The 13,276-nt window shown below is 37.7% G+C and overlaps 1 protein-coding gene across 2 annotated transcripts; it reads right to left on the bottom strand.

Moving 5' to 3' along the window:
- Nucleotides 1-236: 236 nt before the first annotated feature.
- Nucleotides 237-8,879, bottom strand: LOC141754579 (uncharacterized). Of its 2 annotated transcripts, none has more exons than XM_074613721.1 (7): nucleotides 8,632-8,879; nucleotides 4,578-4,619; nucleotides 3,952-3,989; nucleotides 2,637-2,686; nucleotides 2,089-2,468; nucleotides 1,857-1,971; nucleotides 237-1,758 (listed from the first exon to the last, which is right to left on the bottom strand). In XM_074613721.1, the coding sequence occupies exons 1-7, from the start codon at nucleotides 8,644-8,646 to the stop codon at nucleotides 1,574-1,576; spliced, it is 825 nt and encodes a 274-aa protein (XP_074469822.1). In that variant the 5' UTR covers nucleotides 8,647-8,879; the 3' UTR covers nucleotides 237-1,573. The 2 variants fall into 2 exon arrangements, with proteins under 2 accessions (XP_074469822.1, XP_074469823.1); XM_074613722.1 differs by lacking the exon at nucleotides 8,632-8,879 and adding an exon at nucleotides 5,411-5,513.
- Nucleotides 8,880-13,276: the final 4,397 nt, after the last annotated feature.

Raw genomic sequence — 13,276 nt, 5'->3', positions numbered from 1 at the left:
AGACATTGAGGAAATTAGAAAGAGAAGTGGTCATTTTAACCGTTCACCGTAAGCATGTGTGTAACATGTATTAATCATTGTTATATATATATGGCAGCAACTCAATGCATTTAGGCATCTAGACGTGGTGAAGACGACTTGCTGAAGTTCAAACCGAGCATCAGAATGGGGAAGAAAGGGGATTTAAGTGACTTTGAACGTGGCATGGTTGTTGGTGCCAGACGGGCTGGTCTGAGTATTTAAAAAACTGCTGATCTACTGTGATTTTCACGCACAACCATCTCTAGGGTTTACAGAGAATGGTCCGAAAAAGAGAAAATATCCAGTGAGCGGCAGTTGTGTGGACGAAAATGCCTTGTTGATGTCAGAGGTCAGAGGAGAATGGGCAGAGTGGTTTGAGATGATAGAAAGGCAACAGTAACTCAAATAACCACTCGTTACAACCAAGGTATGCAGAATACCATCTCTGAACGCACAACACGTCCAACCTTGAAGCAGATGGGCTACAGCAGCAGAAGACCACCCGGTACTATCAAGGTGTACCTAATAAAGTGGCCGGTGAGTGTATATATGCAATACGAGAGTCCTCTCTTATCTTCAGCAAGGGACTCAGGCAACCCTGTCTTGTGGATCGACCAAGAGGAAAGGAAGTGTATTTTTCAGCAAAACCTTTAAATCATGGTTAATAGGTTGGATTGAGATCTGGTGACTGTGAAGGCCTTAGCATATGATTCACATCATTTTCATAAAACCTTTCACTGACTCCTTATTCCATGCATGAAACTGTTTCCATTCATAACATATGATCTGTCCACTGATTCATTCAGGTTTTTCCTTCAATCTGTCACCAGTCTACACAACATTAAAATTGATACATACAGTATATACATATATATTGACACATATATATACCGATCAGTATGGGTATAACAATACAAAGATACGATACAATACGATTTTCATGGTTCCGATACGATTCAGGACGATATTTGGCTCATCTAGAGCGATACGATACGATACGATTCAATGATTTGAAATCGATACTGTAACTTTTTTGCCAAAAATTCCGTCAGTGTGACTGTGAAATAAATAATTGGATACTGAACATTACAGGTTGGGATTCCTCAAAGTTTTTCTTGTAAGGGAATCAGGGATAAAATAATTATGGATATAAACAAGTAAACAATGATTAATGGCAAATACATACACCTTGTATTTGAAAATAATAAAAAGTGCAACTGCAGGACCTGCTGATTCAGTTCTCAAGATACAAGGCAGTGCAATATTTAACAAAAAATATAATAAACCAACTTCTATTCAAGTTAAATGAACAGTGGTTTAACCTGTTGCTTCTGTCCTCGAACGTTTCGATCTGCTCTGTCCGCTGTCTCTCATCCACCGCTGCTGTTTACACAAGCAGAACGCGTTAGCTCGGCGGCTAACAGCGCGTTGGCTCGGCGGCTAACAGCGCGCGTTGGCTCGGCGGTTAACAGCACGTTATAATATCGTGTATCGTATCGTATCGTGAACTGAGTGAATCGTCACACTACTAGTTTGTTAATTTCTCAGTGCACTACCAACTGTTTGGTATACGCTTCTTTGTAGTGGCTTGGCTGAGTGGTTGGCGATCTCTCCATATAGCAAGAAGGTTCTGGGTTCGAACCCGGCTTGGGGCCATTCTGTGTGGAGTTTGCATGTTCAGTGTGGTGGTTATTCGGCTTCCCCCACAGTCCGAAGACATGCAGATCCCCTGCGACTCTGTAAAAGGAAAATTACTGAATGATTAATTATTCCACACAAGAGACAACTGAAAGAGACCTTAATGTTTACCCTGCAGCAAAGACAAAGATACCCACCTTTTTTTTGTTTGATCAATTTGAGATTCTCAAGTAATTCAGATTTTTTTGACATCACCAGTTCATGATGCTGTTGGTCCAGCCTCTTCCTCACTTTTGCCCAGTCCTCCTCGGTCTACACACAAAAGACAATATAAAAAAAATCGTTGTCAGTGCCCACAGGTGATCAATCATCAGGGTCAACGATCACAAAGCCCTGTTTGTTCCCAGCAGCTTAACTGTAACTTCTCACCTTGTGTTTGAAGGCCTCCCCCTCGTAATATCTCTTGGGTGCTGGATACTCTATTCCGTTGTACTGTAGCTGCCTCAGGCTTGAAGCCACCAAATGCAGCTTCTCTCCATCGTAGGCATACAGCTTTCTGTCCTCACAGGTCATCAGAACGAGCTGGTCACTCGAGCACGAGGTCCCCTCCACTACACCTACAACCTGCATGCTTACTACTTTGGGAAGGTAGAACTTCCCCCACCCATTCACCTCGTCCTCTTCGTCACTGTAAATGGTGTCGTCCAGGTCTCCTATTGTCAATGTGGCACCAGGTGGTTTCTCTAAGCCAAAAGTCTTGTGTCTATGCATGGATACTTCGTCTGACACCTGTGTCAGGTAATCTGAATCTGCAAACACATGCCGGACAAGAGGAATTTGATGTAATATGGAAAATACTCGCTTCAAGGTTTTATGACATGTTAGGAAAAGATGTATTCTATATATTTGCACTCTTCTTACTTTGTACTGCAACTGCTGCACAACAATTTCTCTTGGGATACATCATCTTATCTTACCTTTTTTGCTGTTGCACAATAGGAATAGATCAGACCGCTGACCTACCGAACTGAAAGATAGAAAAGATGACAAATGTTTCTTTGGACAATTAAAGGCTGCAAGTCAATCAGTGTGCTCCAGTCCTTTTTTTTCTTTCTTTGGAAGTTTGCTATCCTGAGCAATGGCATGGCTGTCCATGGCACTGAGAGGCACCGGATTCAACGGCATACTGCTGGAAGATGTGTGGAAACCCTCTGTCAACTAAGGGTGCTTTCACAAGCCACAGTCCATTTGGCTAGTCGGAATCAGAGTGAAATTGATACTTTTGGTTTGTTTTCTATTTAGTCTGGTTTGGTTTCACAGTGCACAAATCAAAGCGGAAAAAATTACAAAAAAAGTTGCTGAGGGGCGTGTACAAAGGAGCAAACTTATCTTTTTTGTCTTGAGAGCTGGTACTTCTACGCAGGGAATCACAGACTATGATGCTGTCAACGTTTTTTCACTTCGACTCTGCACTGATCTACTGTGTGCACAAATCCCTTCTCCTCCAGTTCATCTCAAATTACTTTATAAACGTTACTGTTTATGCTATCTTTATTTAGCATATTCTGTATGTTCTCTTCATACTGCAGAGGTCCAGGTCAGCAACGTTACTGTTTTGTAATTGTGTTTTATACTACAGTGTTAGTTTTCTTAACAGAGATGCCATTCTCTGTTTCCTGCCCAGGGACTACAAATGTAAACTATCTTACAGCTAACTCTGGTACAGCTAAGAAGCTGTGCACTGTCCCTGTCAAATAAATACATGAATAAATGATTAAATTAGTAAATGAGTAAATTAATAAATGATTAAATTCATAAATTCATAAATTCATAAATAAAGACCTCTCCCACTCATGTTAACCTGTCGTTTACCTATGTCCATCTCAATAAATGCCCGCACAAGCAGCCTGTATTTTGGTTCGCTTGGAAACAATCTGAGACCGCCTCCCGCAAGAGGACTCGGTTCGGTTGTTTTGGTCCATACCAGAGTATGATTACTGCATTCACAACTGTCCAAACGAAACGTAAAAAGAAAACCTTCTGTTTGTGTTCCACATTTGCTCTGGCATTTTTTGAGTTTCTCTCGACACATTTTGCTATTATTTGTGATGTTGGAAGCATCTTGTAATGGCTTTATATTTACACTGCTGTCAAGTATTCAAACTAGCCACTAAATGCTCTGTGACAAGATACCTGGGAAGACGGGTGTGTTACTTAACACACCTGTCTTCTCAGGTATCCTGACATTGTTCATTTAAACTTCCCTGAACAGAAAAGAAAACTGGTTCATACCTGCAGCAGCTCCCTGGATCGTTCTCCAGCCTTGCTGTCTGTCAGCAAGAAAACAAAATGTGTATGGTTAAAGTGGTGGAAAAATACTCAAGCCTTTACTCAATATTATAATATTATCACAGAATCTGGATCTATGCAATATACTGTATTATTAGAAAGCAACTAATCTAAATCTGTCAAATACATTTTAATAGAAATACAACAAAATACATTGTGCTTTTGGCCTATGGTTAAAATGTGGGCCATGTCACCCTTTAGGTCCCATGTTTGATTTATTATGTGTCAGTAAACAAATGCCCAAAACAATGTTTAAACGTAGTCCCATTTGAAATGTAGTGGATTAACAGCAGGACATTTTGCAAAATGAAAGCACTGAGCTAAAGTGGAACTACAAATAAATACAGTATAACTAAATCTAATCTAAATATATACTGTATATCTACAGTATATCTAAAATGGTATTTAAATATTTCACTAAAAAGGTTTGTAGGAAAATTAAAATGAGACAATTAAATATTCTGTTTGACTACTGAGTATTTAAAGGGTGAATAAATTAATATTTTTTTCTGTAGCGCACACCACTGTAAATAAAATAAATTAATAGCTAACCAACAGATGTTTCTTACTTTTCTTTGACTTGGACCGTCCGCCATTGTGTGTTTCTGTGTCTAAAACAGAGAGGTACTTCAATTCAAAAGAGGAAGAAACAACAACTGTATATATATATAAAAAAACAGAAAAAAAAAACTGACCTGAAGACAGATTAGGAAATAAAACAACAAAAAATACAATTTCAAAACATTATAATAATCACCTTACACATTCAATAAAAAAAAAAAAAAAACATAATTTAAGGTCAAATGATCACATTCCCAAAATGCTTTAATGATTTTTTTTCCTGAACGGCATCATTTCATATTAATGAGTTACTGGCTGTAAAAATTGTGTTTAAAATGTAGCTTTTAAGTGATTGTTTATGACAATTAGATCATATATTAAAATTCACTTCCTTGTGAGCTGCTGATTTGCTACGACGATGTTTTCCTCCTATTGTGCACACAATACACGCACACATTATTGGGTCATATTTATAAAATATTAGCCTAAACTTCTGGATATATGCCCTAATTCCTTTTTTATGTTTTCACAAATTAAACCAAAGTTGTATAAATGTGAATCTCTTTTAGATTTGAGCGTAAAGAGTCTGTAACAACCAGCAGGAGGACATTTGTCCTTTCATGTCCTCTAAAGACAGACGACAGCTTCTTTGTAATAATCTCAAATGTGAAAACTATAATCACGTTTATGAATGTTAAATCTGAAAACAATGTAAAGACACGTAAAAAGCACAAAACAATGTAGGCTTTGTTAGGCTACTAAATTGTTCTAACAGAGATAGACTACGTAAGACTGAACTAAATCAAAAGTGTGAGAAAAATCCTCATCAAATAAAAGTTACCACGTCTGAGTAGTAGACTGAAGCCTCAGCTGTCTTCGAGGTAAATCACGTCGCTGGATGCGTAAAGACAGGTCTGAAACTTCAGCTGTTTGCGAGGATAATCGCGAGGGATGTAAAGACAACTTCAGTTTGCGAGGATAATCGCGAGGGATGTAAAGACAACTTCAGTTTGCGAGGATAATCGCGAGGGATGTAAAGACAACTTCAGTTTGCGAGGATAATCGCGAGGGATGTAAAGACAACTTCAGTTTGCGAGGATAATCGCGCTGGATGCATAAAGAGACACTCCCTTCCTTGTTGCGCTGCTGCCTTCGAGTGCTAATCAAATGTCGTAAACTACGTCACTCTCGGCAGGTGCCGAACATAAATTCCTTTCAGACGCTTTGTGATCAAATGATGGATGTTATATGCTCATATTCTGGGTCTGTTTTGCTGGACAGTGTGAATTTCATATAGCCTATGTAACACTCTGATCTGAGGAAGGAGGGAAGATAATTCTCGGCAGGTAAAGAAATATACCTGATGCCTAATAATGTCTCACTTTATTTCTACAGCTCTGGATGTTTTTATCAGCACGTATTTTGCTGGACAGTGTGAATTTCATACATCCACTAGATAGATAGAGAGATAGATAGATAGATAGATAGATGGATAGTAACTTTATTGATCCCGAGGGAAATTCAAGTTTCCAGCATCACAGTTCCATAGTGCAAAAACATGTTAGTAAAAAGGTAGTAAAAAGGTTAGTAGTGCATATTACAAATAAAATATACCAGATATAAAAATACAAGGAGATGAAGAAAACTTAAAAGTGAATATAGTGCAGGGTAACAGCTGTGATACACGACTATTAAAAAAGTGAACTAACATTCATCTTGGCTGAAATAACGGGATGCAATTCTGGGCAGCTACAAAAAATGCATTTAACTCATAACACATAACGACACTATTTTATTACATTATTATTACAGGGCTATCTACTTAAGAAATCAATAATTTGACACAAAAACAGTCCTCCAGAGTCCGACATCAGAATTAGGCCCATAGCAACGGTCTGTTATCCATAGCAACGGTCTGGTATGAAGAAATAACAGACAGTAGAACGCTGTGATTGACCAATCAGAATCGAGTATTCAACAAAGCCCTGTATTCTGATTGGTCAATCACAGCGTTCTACGGTCTGTTATTTCTTTATATAGAAGACCGTTGCTATGTATAACAGACCGTTGCCATGGGCCCTAATTCTGATGTCGACCTTTTTTGTGTCAAATTATTGATTTCTTAACAAAATAGCCGTGTAATAAGCGGGATAATGTACAGCTAGCGGGTCATTGTTGTGAAATAAACCCCGACGACGGCTCGCTGTACATTATCTCTTACATAGAAAATGTTTTAACTTACATCTGGCTCTACATCAAAATAGACAATCATGAGATATATGATGCCAGATGCTTTTGATTACAATTAGCATGAATAAAGAGTGAACATTTTCAAAAATGCCCTATCTTGCATTGTTGAGAAAACGTTATAAACAAACAAAAATAGACACTTGATCCTTGGCCCAATTGTTTACCAGATTTAATCAAAATCTCTTACCAGGTTTCAGAGATATCTCACAAATAAACAAATGTGAATAACCTCTTTGGCCTATAGGTTAAATGAACAGTGTGTAACATTTCGGGGGATCTATTAGCAGAAATAGAATAGTTTAATACTGTTGTGTTTTCGTTAGCTTAGAATGAGCCCTTCATATATACATAGGGAGTGGGTCCTCTTCACGGAGTCCGCCATGTTGTTCAGTAGCCCAGAACGGACAAACCAAACACTGGCTCTAGAGAGAGCCTTTAGTGTATTTCCGTTACCTGAAGGCCACCGTAGTTCTCCAACACGCTTGTGAAACTGCGGTAACGTGAGCAGCAGAGTGCAAAACCGTGGTACCGCCAGCTGTCTGACTTCTGTTGCCCCTAAAGTAGTGTTATTATGGTAAAGATGGACTCTAAGCGAGGCGAATGGCGTTACCACGGTTTTGCACCCGTGCCCTCACAGTCTTGGAAAGGGAGGAGTGAGCGGAGGGGTACTCAGTTGGTTGCAAACTGCAACCACACCACGAGATGCCACCAAATCCTACACACTGTAGCTTAATGTGAATTGTAGTATTGATCTGACTTTGTCTTGATTTATAATAATCACAACCTGAAAACCGGGACCACAACATCTGTTTTGGTTTTACACTTATTAAACCCGTTTATAACAATCTCAAACATCAGGTTGAGATTAATATAAACAAAGATAAAGTGAAAATATCCTCCTCTTCTGGCAGGTGTAGTAGAGTCTTTGGTGACCTGGAGTAGCCCTCCCTCAGAGACTTCATGAGGGCCGATGCATATGCTGGGGAAAATACTTTTTATTTTTAGATCACATTCAGTGATACTACTGACTCATGCACTGACTTACATAATAAATATTTAGGGACTGACCGAAACTGCTAACTGTACGTTGGCTTCTCATTTAAAGGGCGCGACTACTAAGTGAAACATGTAAAAAGCAGATTCACAGTTCACAAGTTGTTTTCTAGTACTGTGTAAAGTATTACAAAGCTGCCACCCTGTGTCTAAAAAGTGACATTAACCAGTGACAGGATGAAATATTCAATAAATACTTAGTTCCCGGTTGATTAGTTAAACCAAGTTAAAACTAATGCAGTTTAATGTAACATAAAAAAACTACAAAAATTCTATCTTCATGAAGTTTATGTTTTTGAACCGTTTTAGAAAGGAAATTGTTTTTATTTTAATTATTATTATTGGTTTTGAGGCTGCTGGCCCCATTTTTATCACTGAGGTGTGGGCTGCTGTGTTAGACTGCGTTAGTTTTCTTCATACTTGTTCTTTCACTGTCACATAATATGTATGTGCTGAACATCCATACATACTAAGGAGGATGGAAAGTAGAGGATGAGGGAGTGAAATATATTATTTGTATTAATTAATTAATATATATATATTATATATTATTACTTAATTTATACTGATTTGAGTGCAATATAAATACGTTTTGTTGTTAAGCTATTATTAGGTATATTATTGCGTTTTAAATTACAAAGATGACATTTACCACCAGAGTATTTCATTGCTGGAGTGAAATGGACCCTGAATAAACCAAGCACCACACTGAAGATTGGACCGCTAATAATGTTCAGCCACACACACAGTATGTTGTACCTGTTTCAGCCTCATTGTTGTTGTTTCTCCCAACAGAAGTGGATGTGCACAGCAGGGACAAATGCAGGAGTGCCGTGTTCTTGGATGTCCAGGACATGGTTCACCATGCGCTGCCACTTGGCCTCCATCACACGTGGATCTCCATTAGGAGCGGAAGCTGCCGTCCAGTACAGGTGGTTAATAATGGCTGGCCTCCAGATCCTCACACCCCCTCTCCTTTGCTGCACCATGCGAAGCTTTCCATAGACCTGTTTTGGAACAGACACAAAAATGAGACAACCAGCCTAAACAAAACTACCAACATGAAGATACAGTACATGTTTTTCCCAATATGCCAGATGTCAAAGGAATGGTTTGTTCCTTCTGAACACAACTCATCCTGCATCATTCTAAAAATTAAAAGAAGAGACATCAGGTTGGTCCATGAAAACAGTAGGGATGGGGAAAAAACATCAATTCACCATGCAATTTTTTTATTTTTTTTTTACGATTTTGAAATGGATTTTTGAATGCAAGAATCGATATGTTTGCTTCAAGTTGATGAAAAACTCACTTTTTCAGTGCTTGTGCTCATACATTTGGGTATCTTGAGTATAGATGTACAGTATATACGTAGATACCGCATTGGCCGCTTCAGCCCTTTGCTGCCATACATCCGTGTCGCCGCCATATTGGGGAGGTCATGACTAGCCTGTAAACACATACAAGTGAACGGGGGAGCTGCCGTTTTTCTGGATAAAAAGCACTATTACATTTACTTTTCTCAACCGAATTCAATGAGTCGTTTTTTTTATTCAAGGATTTCTGATCTACGAGGAGTAGAATAATAAAGTTTTGTCTTCGGTTACTTAAAATCCCGATACTAAGCTATAATCGCTGCTAGACACTCAAAAGAGTGTGTATCAACGTTAGTTAAGGCTAAGCTTAAAAGTTACATGAACTGAATTGCTTACGTGATGGAAAATGATTAATTTTGCTGAGAGTTAACGTTACTGTTCCAAAACCCAAGACATACGATTAATTTGTGATTAAATATTTTAATTGATTGACAGTCCTACTTAAGACACATTACAAAGTCATTTAGACTCCTGTGTTCCCAGGGCCTTATATGCTCGATATAAACTAACATTGTAAGTGATTGGTAAGGGCTATGCTCACAGTTCAAATTACAAAATAATGAACATTTCAAATGCTGTTTGAATGGTAAAAATCTATTCAGCTGCTGTGGAGATATCAATGTCTAAAGTCAAGAAAACTGTCTTGCCTGCAAATTTGAGGGCCGTTAGTTTAGTAGGCCTCTACTAGCCTTCACAATTGACAGCTGTGGCTCAGCGGGTAGAGCAGGTCGTCCACCAATCGGAAGGTCGGTGGTTCGATGTGTCCTTGAGCAAGACTCTTAACCCCATATTGGCATAGCCATTGGTGTCTGAATGAGTATTTAGATTAGATCCTGATGGGCAAAGTTGGCACCTTAGCAGCCTCTGCCATCAGTGTATGGGTGAATGCTGAAATGTAGTGTAAAGCGCTTTGAGTGGTCGGAAGACTAGAAAAGCGCTATATAAATGCAAGTCCATTTACGTATTACAATTGGGACAGATGTGTATTGATAAGGCCTATTCAATACCCTGTTAACAGGCAAATTGGGTGGTAGCTGTATGATTTCAACGTATTGATCCAGAGAAACATATATTGAACATTTGACCTGTAGGGACAAAATAGCCTTGCTAAGAACATAAAACCATTTAGCTGGGGAACATAGTGCCCTGGGAACATATATAGATACGCTCCCATTACTAATTACACCTTATCAAGTGGCAGCTTTTACAAAATGGGGTGCTAATGCTAGCTAAAATTAGCCATTACGTCTCATCAGCTGGTGGGTTTTACCAATTGATATAATGGAGAGGAAGTAAAGAACAACATTGCCCTCTACTGGTCTGTTAAACTGACTACTATAAAAGAACAAAACCAAATTCAAATTCCTACAATGTGACAGAAGAGCAGAAGTTTGAGGTGTGACATCACAATAAAAATCAATCCACCTAGATCTCACCTCTCAGACTATCAATAAAACACCCTACACCATTCAGATTTGGTTGTAGTGTCTCTGTAGACATTGTGCCCGTCTCAAATGCAGTGCTGTAAAGTAATTTATTACATTTACTCAAGTGCTTCAGTACAGTTTTGAGGTGCATATATAACTTATACTTAAATAATATACATTTTACTCCATCACAGTTATTTGACAACTATAGTTACTAGTTACCTTTCAGGTTAGGATTTTACATACCAAACATATGATTAGTTAATCATGATGCACTGCAATAGATTTAACTACCCAGTGCAATTAGAATTAGCTCCATCTTAGACAAGTGCAACATAAAAGTACTGCTTACCATAATAGTGTACTTTTGCATTTAATACTTTGAGTATATTTTTCTGCTAATACTTCTGTACTTTTATTTTTTTTTTTAAAGCAGGGCTTTTACTTGTAAAGTATTTTTTATTGCTACTTTTACTTAAGAATTAAATGATCTGAATACTTCTGTCAGTATGGCAACCAATCACAGGCACAGCTTTCATTAGTGAGATTTTTTAAATAAATGTCTTTATCTACATGAAGGGTTTAAAGATAGAGGGTGCCATGTGTTTTTTACATATAATATATAGTCTTCTGAGACATATTTTTGAGAGGGCTATATAATAGTGACTAGACTTGAAATCCCTTACCAAAATGCAGTTTATTCAAGTGTGCTATTAGTATACTTCTTTGGAACTTAAAAAAAGAGAGTATACTTTCAGTTTATTTGTATGTACTTATCAGAGATATACATAACAAAAGTATACTTAAGTATACTTGGTTCATACTGACAAGGATACTTAAAAGTCTAAGTATACTTGGCTTATACTGACAAGTATACAAAAAAGTCTAAGTATACTTGGCTTATACTGACAAGTATACAACAAAGTCTGAGTATACTTGGCTTATACTGACAAGTATACAGAACAGTGTAAGTATACTTGACTTCTACTGACAAGTATACAAAAAAGTCTAAGTGTACTTGGCTGATGCTGACTAGTATACTTAAAAGTATACTTGGCTTATAGGTCTTTTTACTTAATCTTTTGATCAAGATATACTTAAGAAAAGTATAATTAAGTATTCTTGCCTCATAGGCCTACAGAAAAGAATACTTGACTTGTAGTTGTGCTTACTTTTTGATAGAGAAGACTATTAAAGTGTGTGAGTTTGTAAAAGGATGTTTTGATATGAATTTACTTCAATTCATCAAGTTTTTGGATTATCCGTTCACCGTGGACGCATACAAGAACAAAATATTATTACTTTTTTGAATCTCATTAGTATACAAAGTATACTTTCATGAACTAAAAAGCAGGGCAGATCACAAGTCAGTTTTTGCAAGTCCAAGTCAAGTTTCAAGTCTTTGAAACCTGACCTTTACTTTTGTAAGTGAATCATTAAATCTATATCTTGTTCATTTTATTCTCATAGACACCAGCTTTATATACTGTATAACATTGTAAGATAACCTTCCCTTTAATTTCTGCTTTGCCCAACTCCATATAAAGAAAATTGTGTTAAAAAAAATATCCATTATAGTATTTATAATACTGTATGTGCAACTTTGTATCTTCACATCTTTGTAATTGGACTATCTGTAGAAATATTGTTTGAAATGTTTAATATGTCTGAGCTAGAATAAAGTAAATAGCATGATTAACAAACTATGTGCATGATTCCCAATTATGTTTGACACCCAGGACTTTAATTAAATCGCCAGCAGAGGGAGACAAAGACTGCAGGTTTTCGGATGCTGGTCCACAGAAGGGACTAGATGTGATGTCACACATGTACAATATATCACCATTAACTTGAAGGGTTGTCCCTTTCAAAGTGTTGGGTCTTCAGTTCACACAAGCAGCATCATCAGGTATTAATTCACTGTATCGGTGATGATGACACACTGTTTCACATGACTAAAGAACATGTGATGAACACTGAGGGCAAGTATTTCCAGCTTTCCTCCAGCAGGGAGCAATCTGAGCATCCTTACATAACAGTCTGTAACTATATGAGACAGTAATAACCAGGATATGATCAGTTACTTTACTCTACAGCAGTGGTTCCCAACCGTTTTCCATAACCCTCTGACACCCGCCGACTTTACTGTCTTTCAGAGGCTGTAGCAGGTTTAGTTTTAAACCTAGAGGAAAGGTACATATAAACTAGAAAACCGAATCCATTGGTAACAACCATGTCATGCTAGCTTTTTGGGAAGGAGGCTAAAACGCTCCAAACTTACGCTAAATTTTGGCGATGAAAAACTGGCATGGCCATATTCAAAGGGGTCCCTTGGCTTGACCTCTGACCTCAAGATATGAAAATTTGTTCTATGGGTACCTACGAGTCTCCCCTTTACAGACATGCCCACTTTATGATAATCACATGCAGTTTGGGTCAAGTCATAGTCAAGTCAGCACACTGACACACTGGTTTTAAATATTAATAACTATTACAGATTCTGGGCTATAACACACTAGAAGCCTGATTCTCCTTTACAATAATTCACTACATGTTTACAATCAGACAGGCAAACTCATTAAAATACATGATAATTAAGAT

This window comes from Sebastes fasciatus, chromosome 17 (genome assembly GCF_043250625.1).
Source record: "Sebastes fasciatus isolate fSebFas1 chromosome 17, fSebFas1.pri, whole genome shotgun sequence".
NCBI classification, from domain to species: Eukaryota; Metazoa; Chordata; class Actinopteri; order Perciformes; family Sebastidae; genus Sebastes; species Sebastes fasciatus.
Note: the sequence above shows the minus strand (reverse complement) of the source record. Positions and strands in the feature narration are given on the sequence as shown.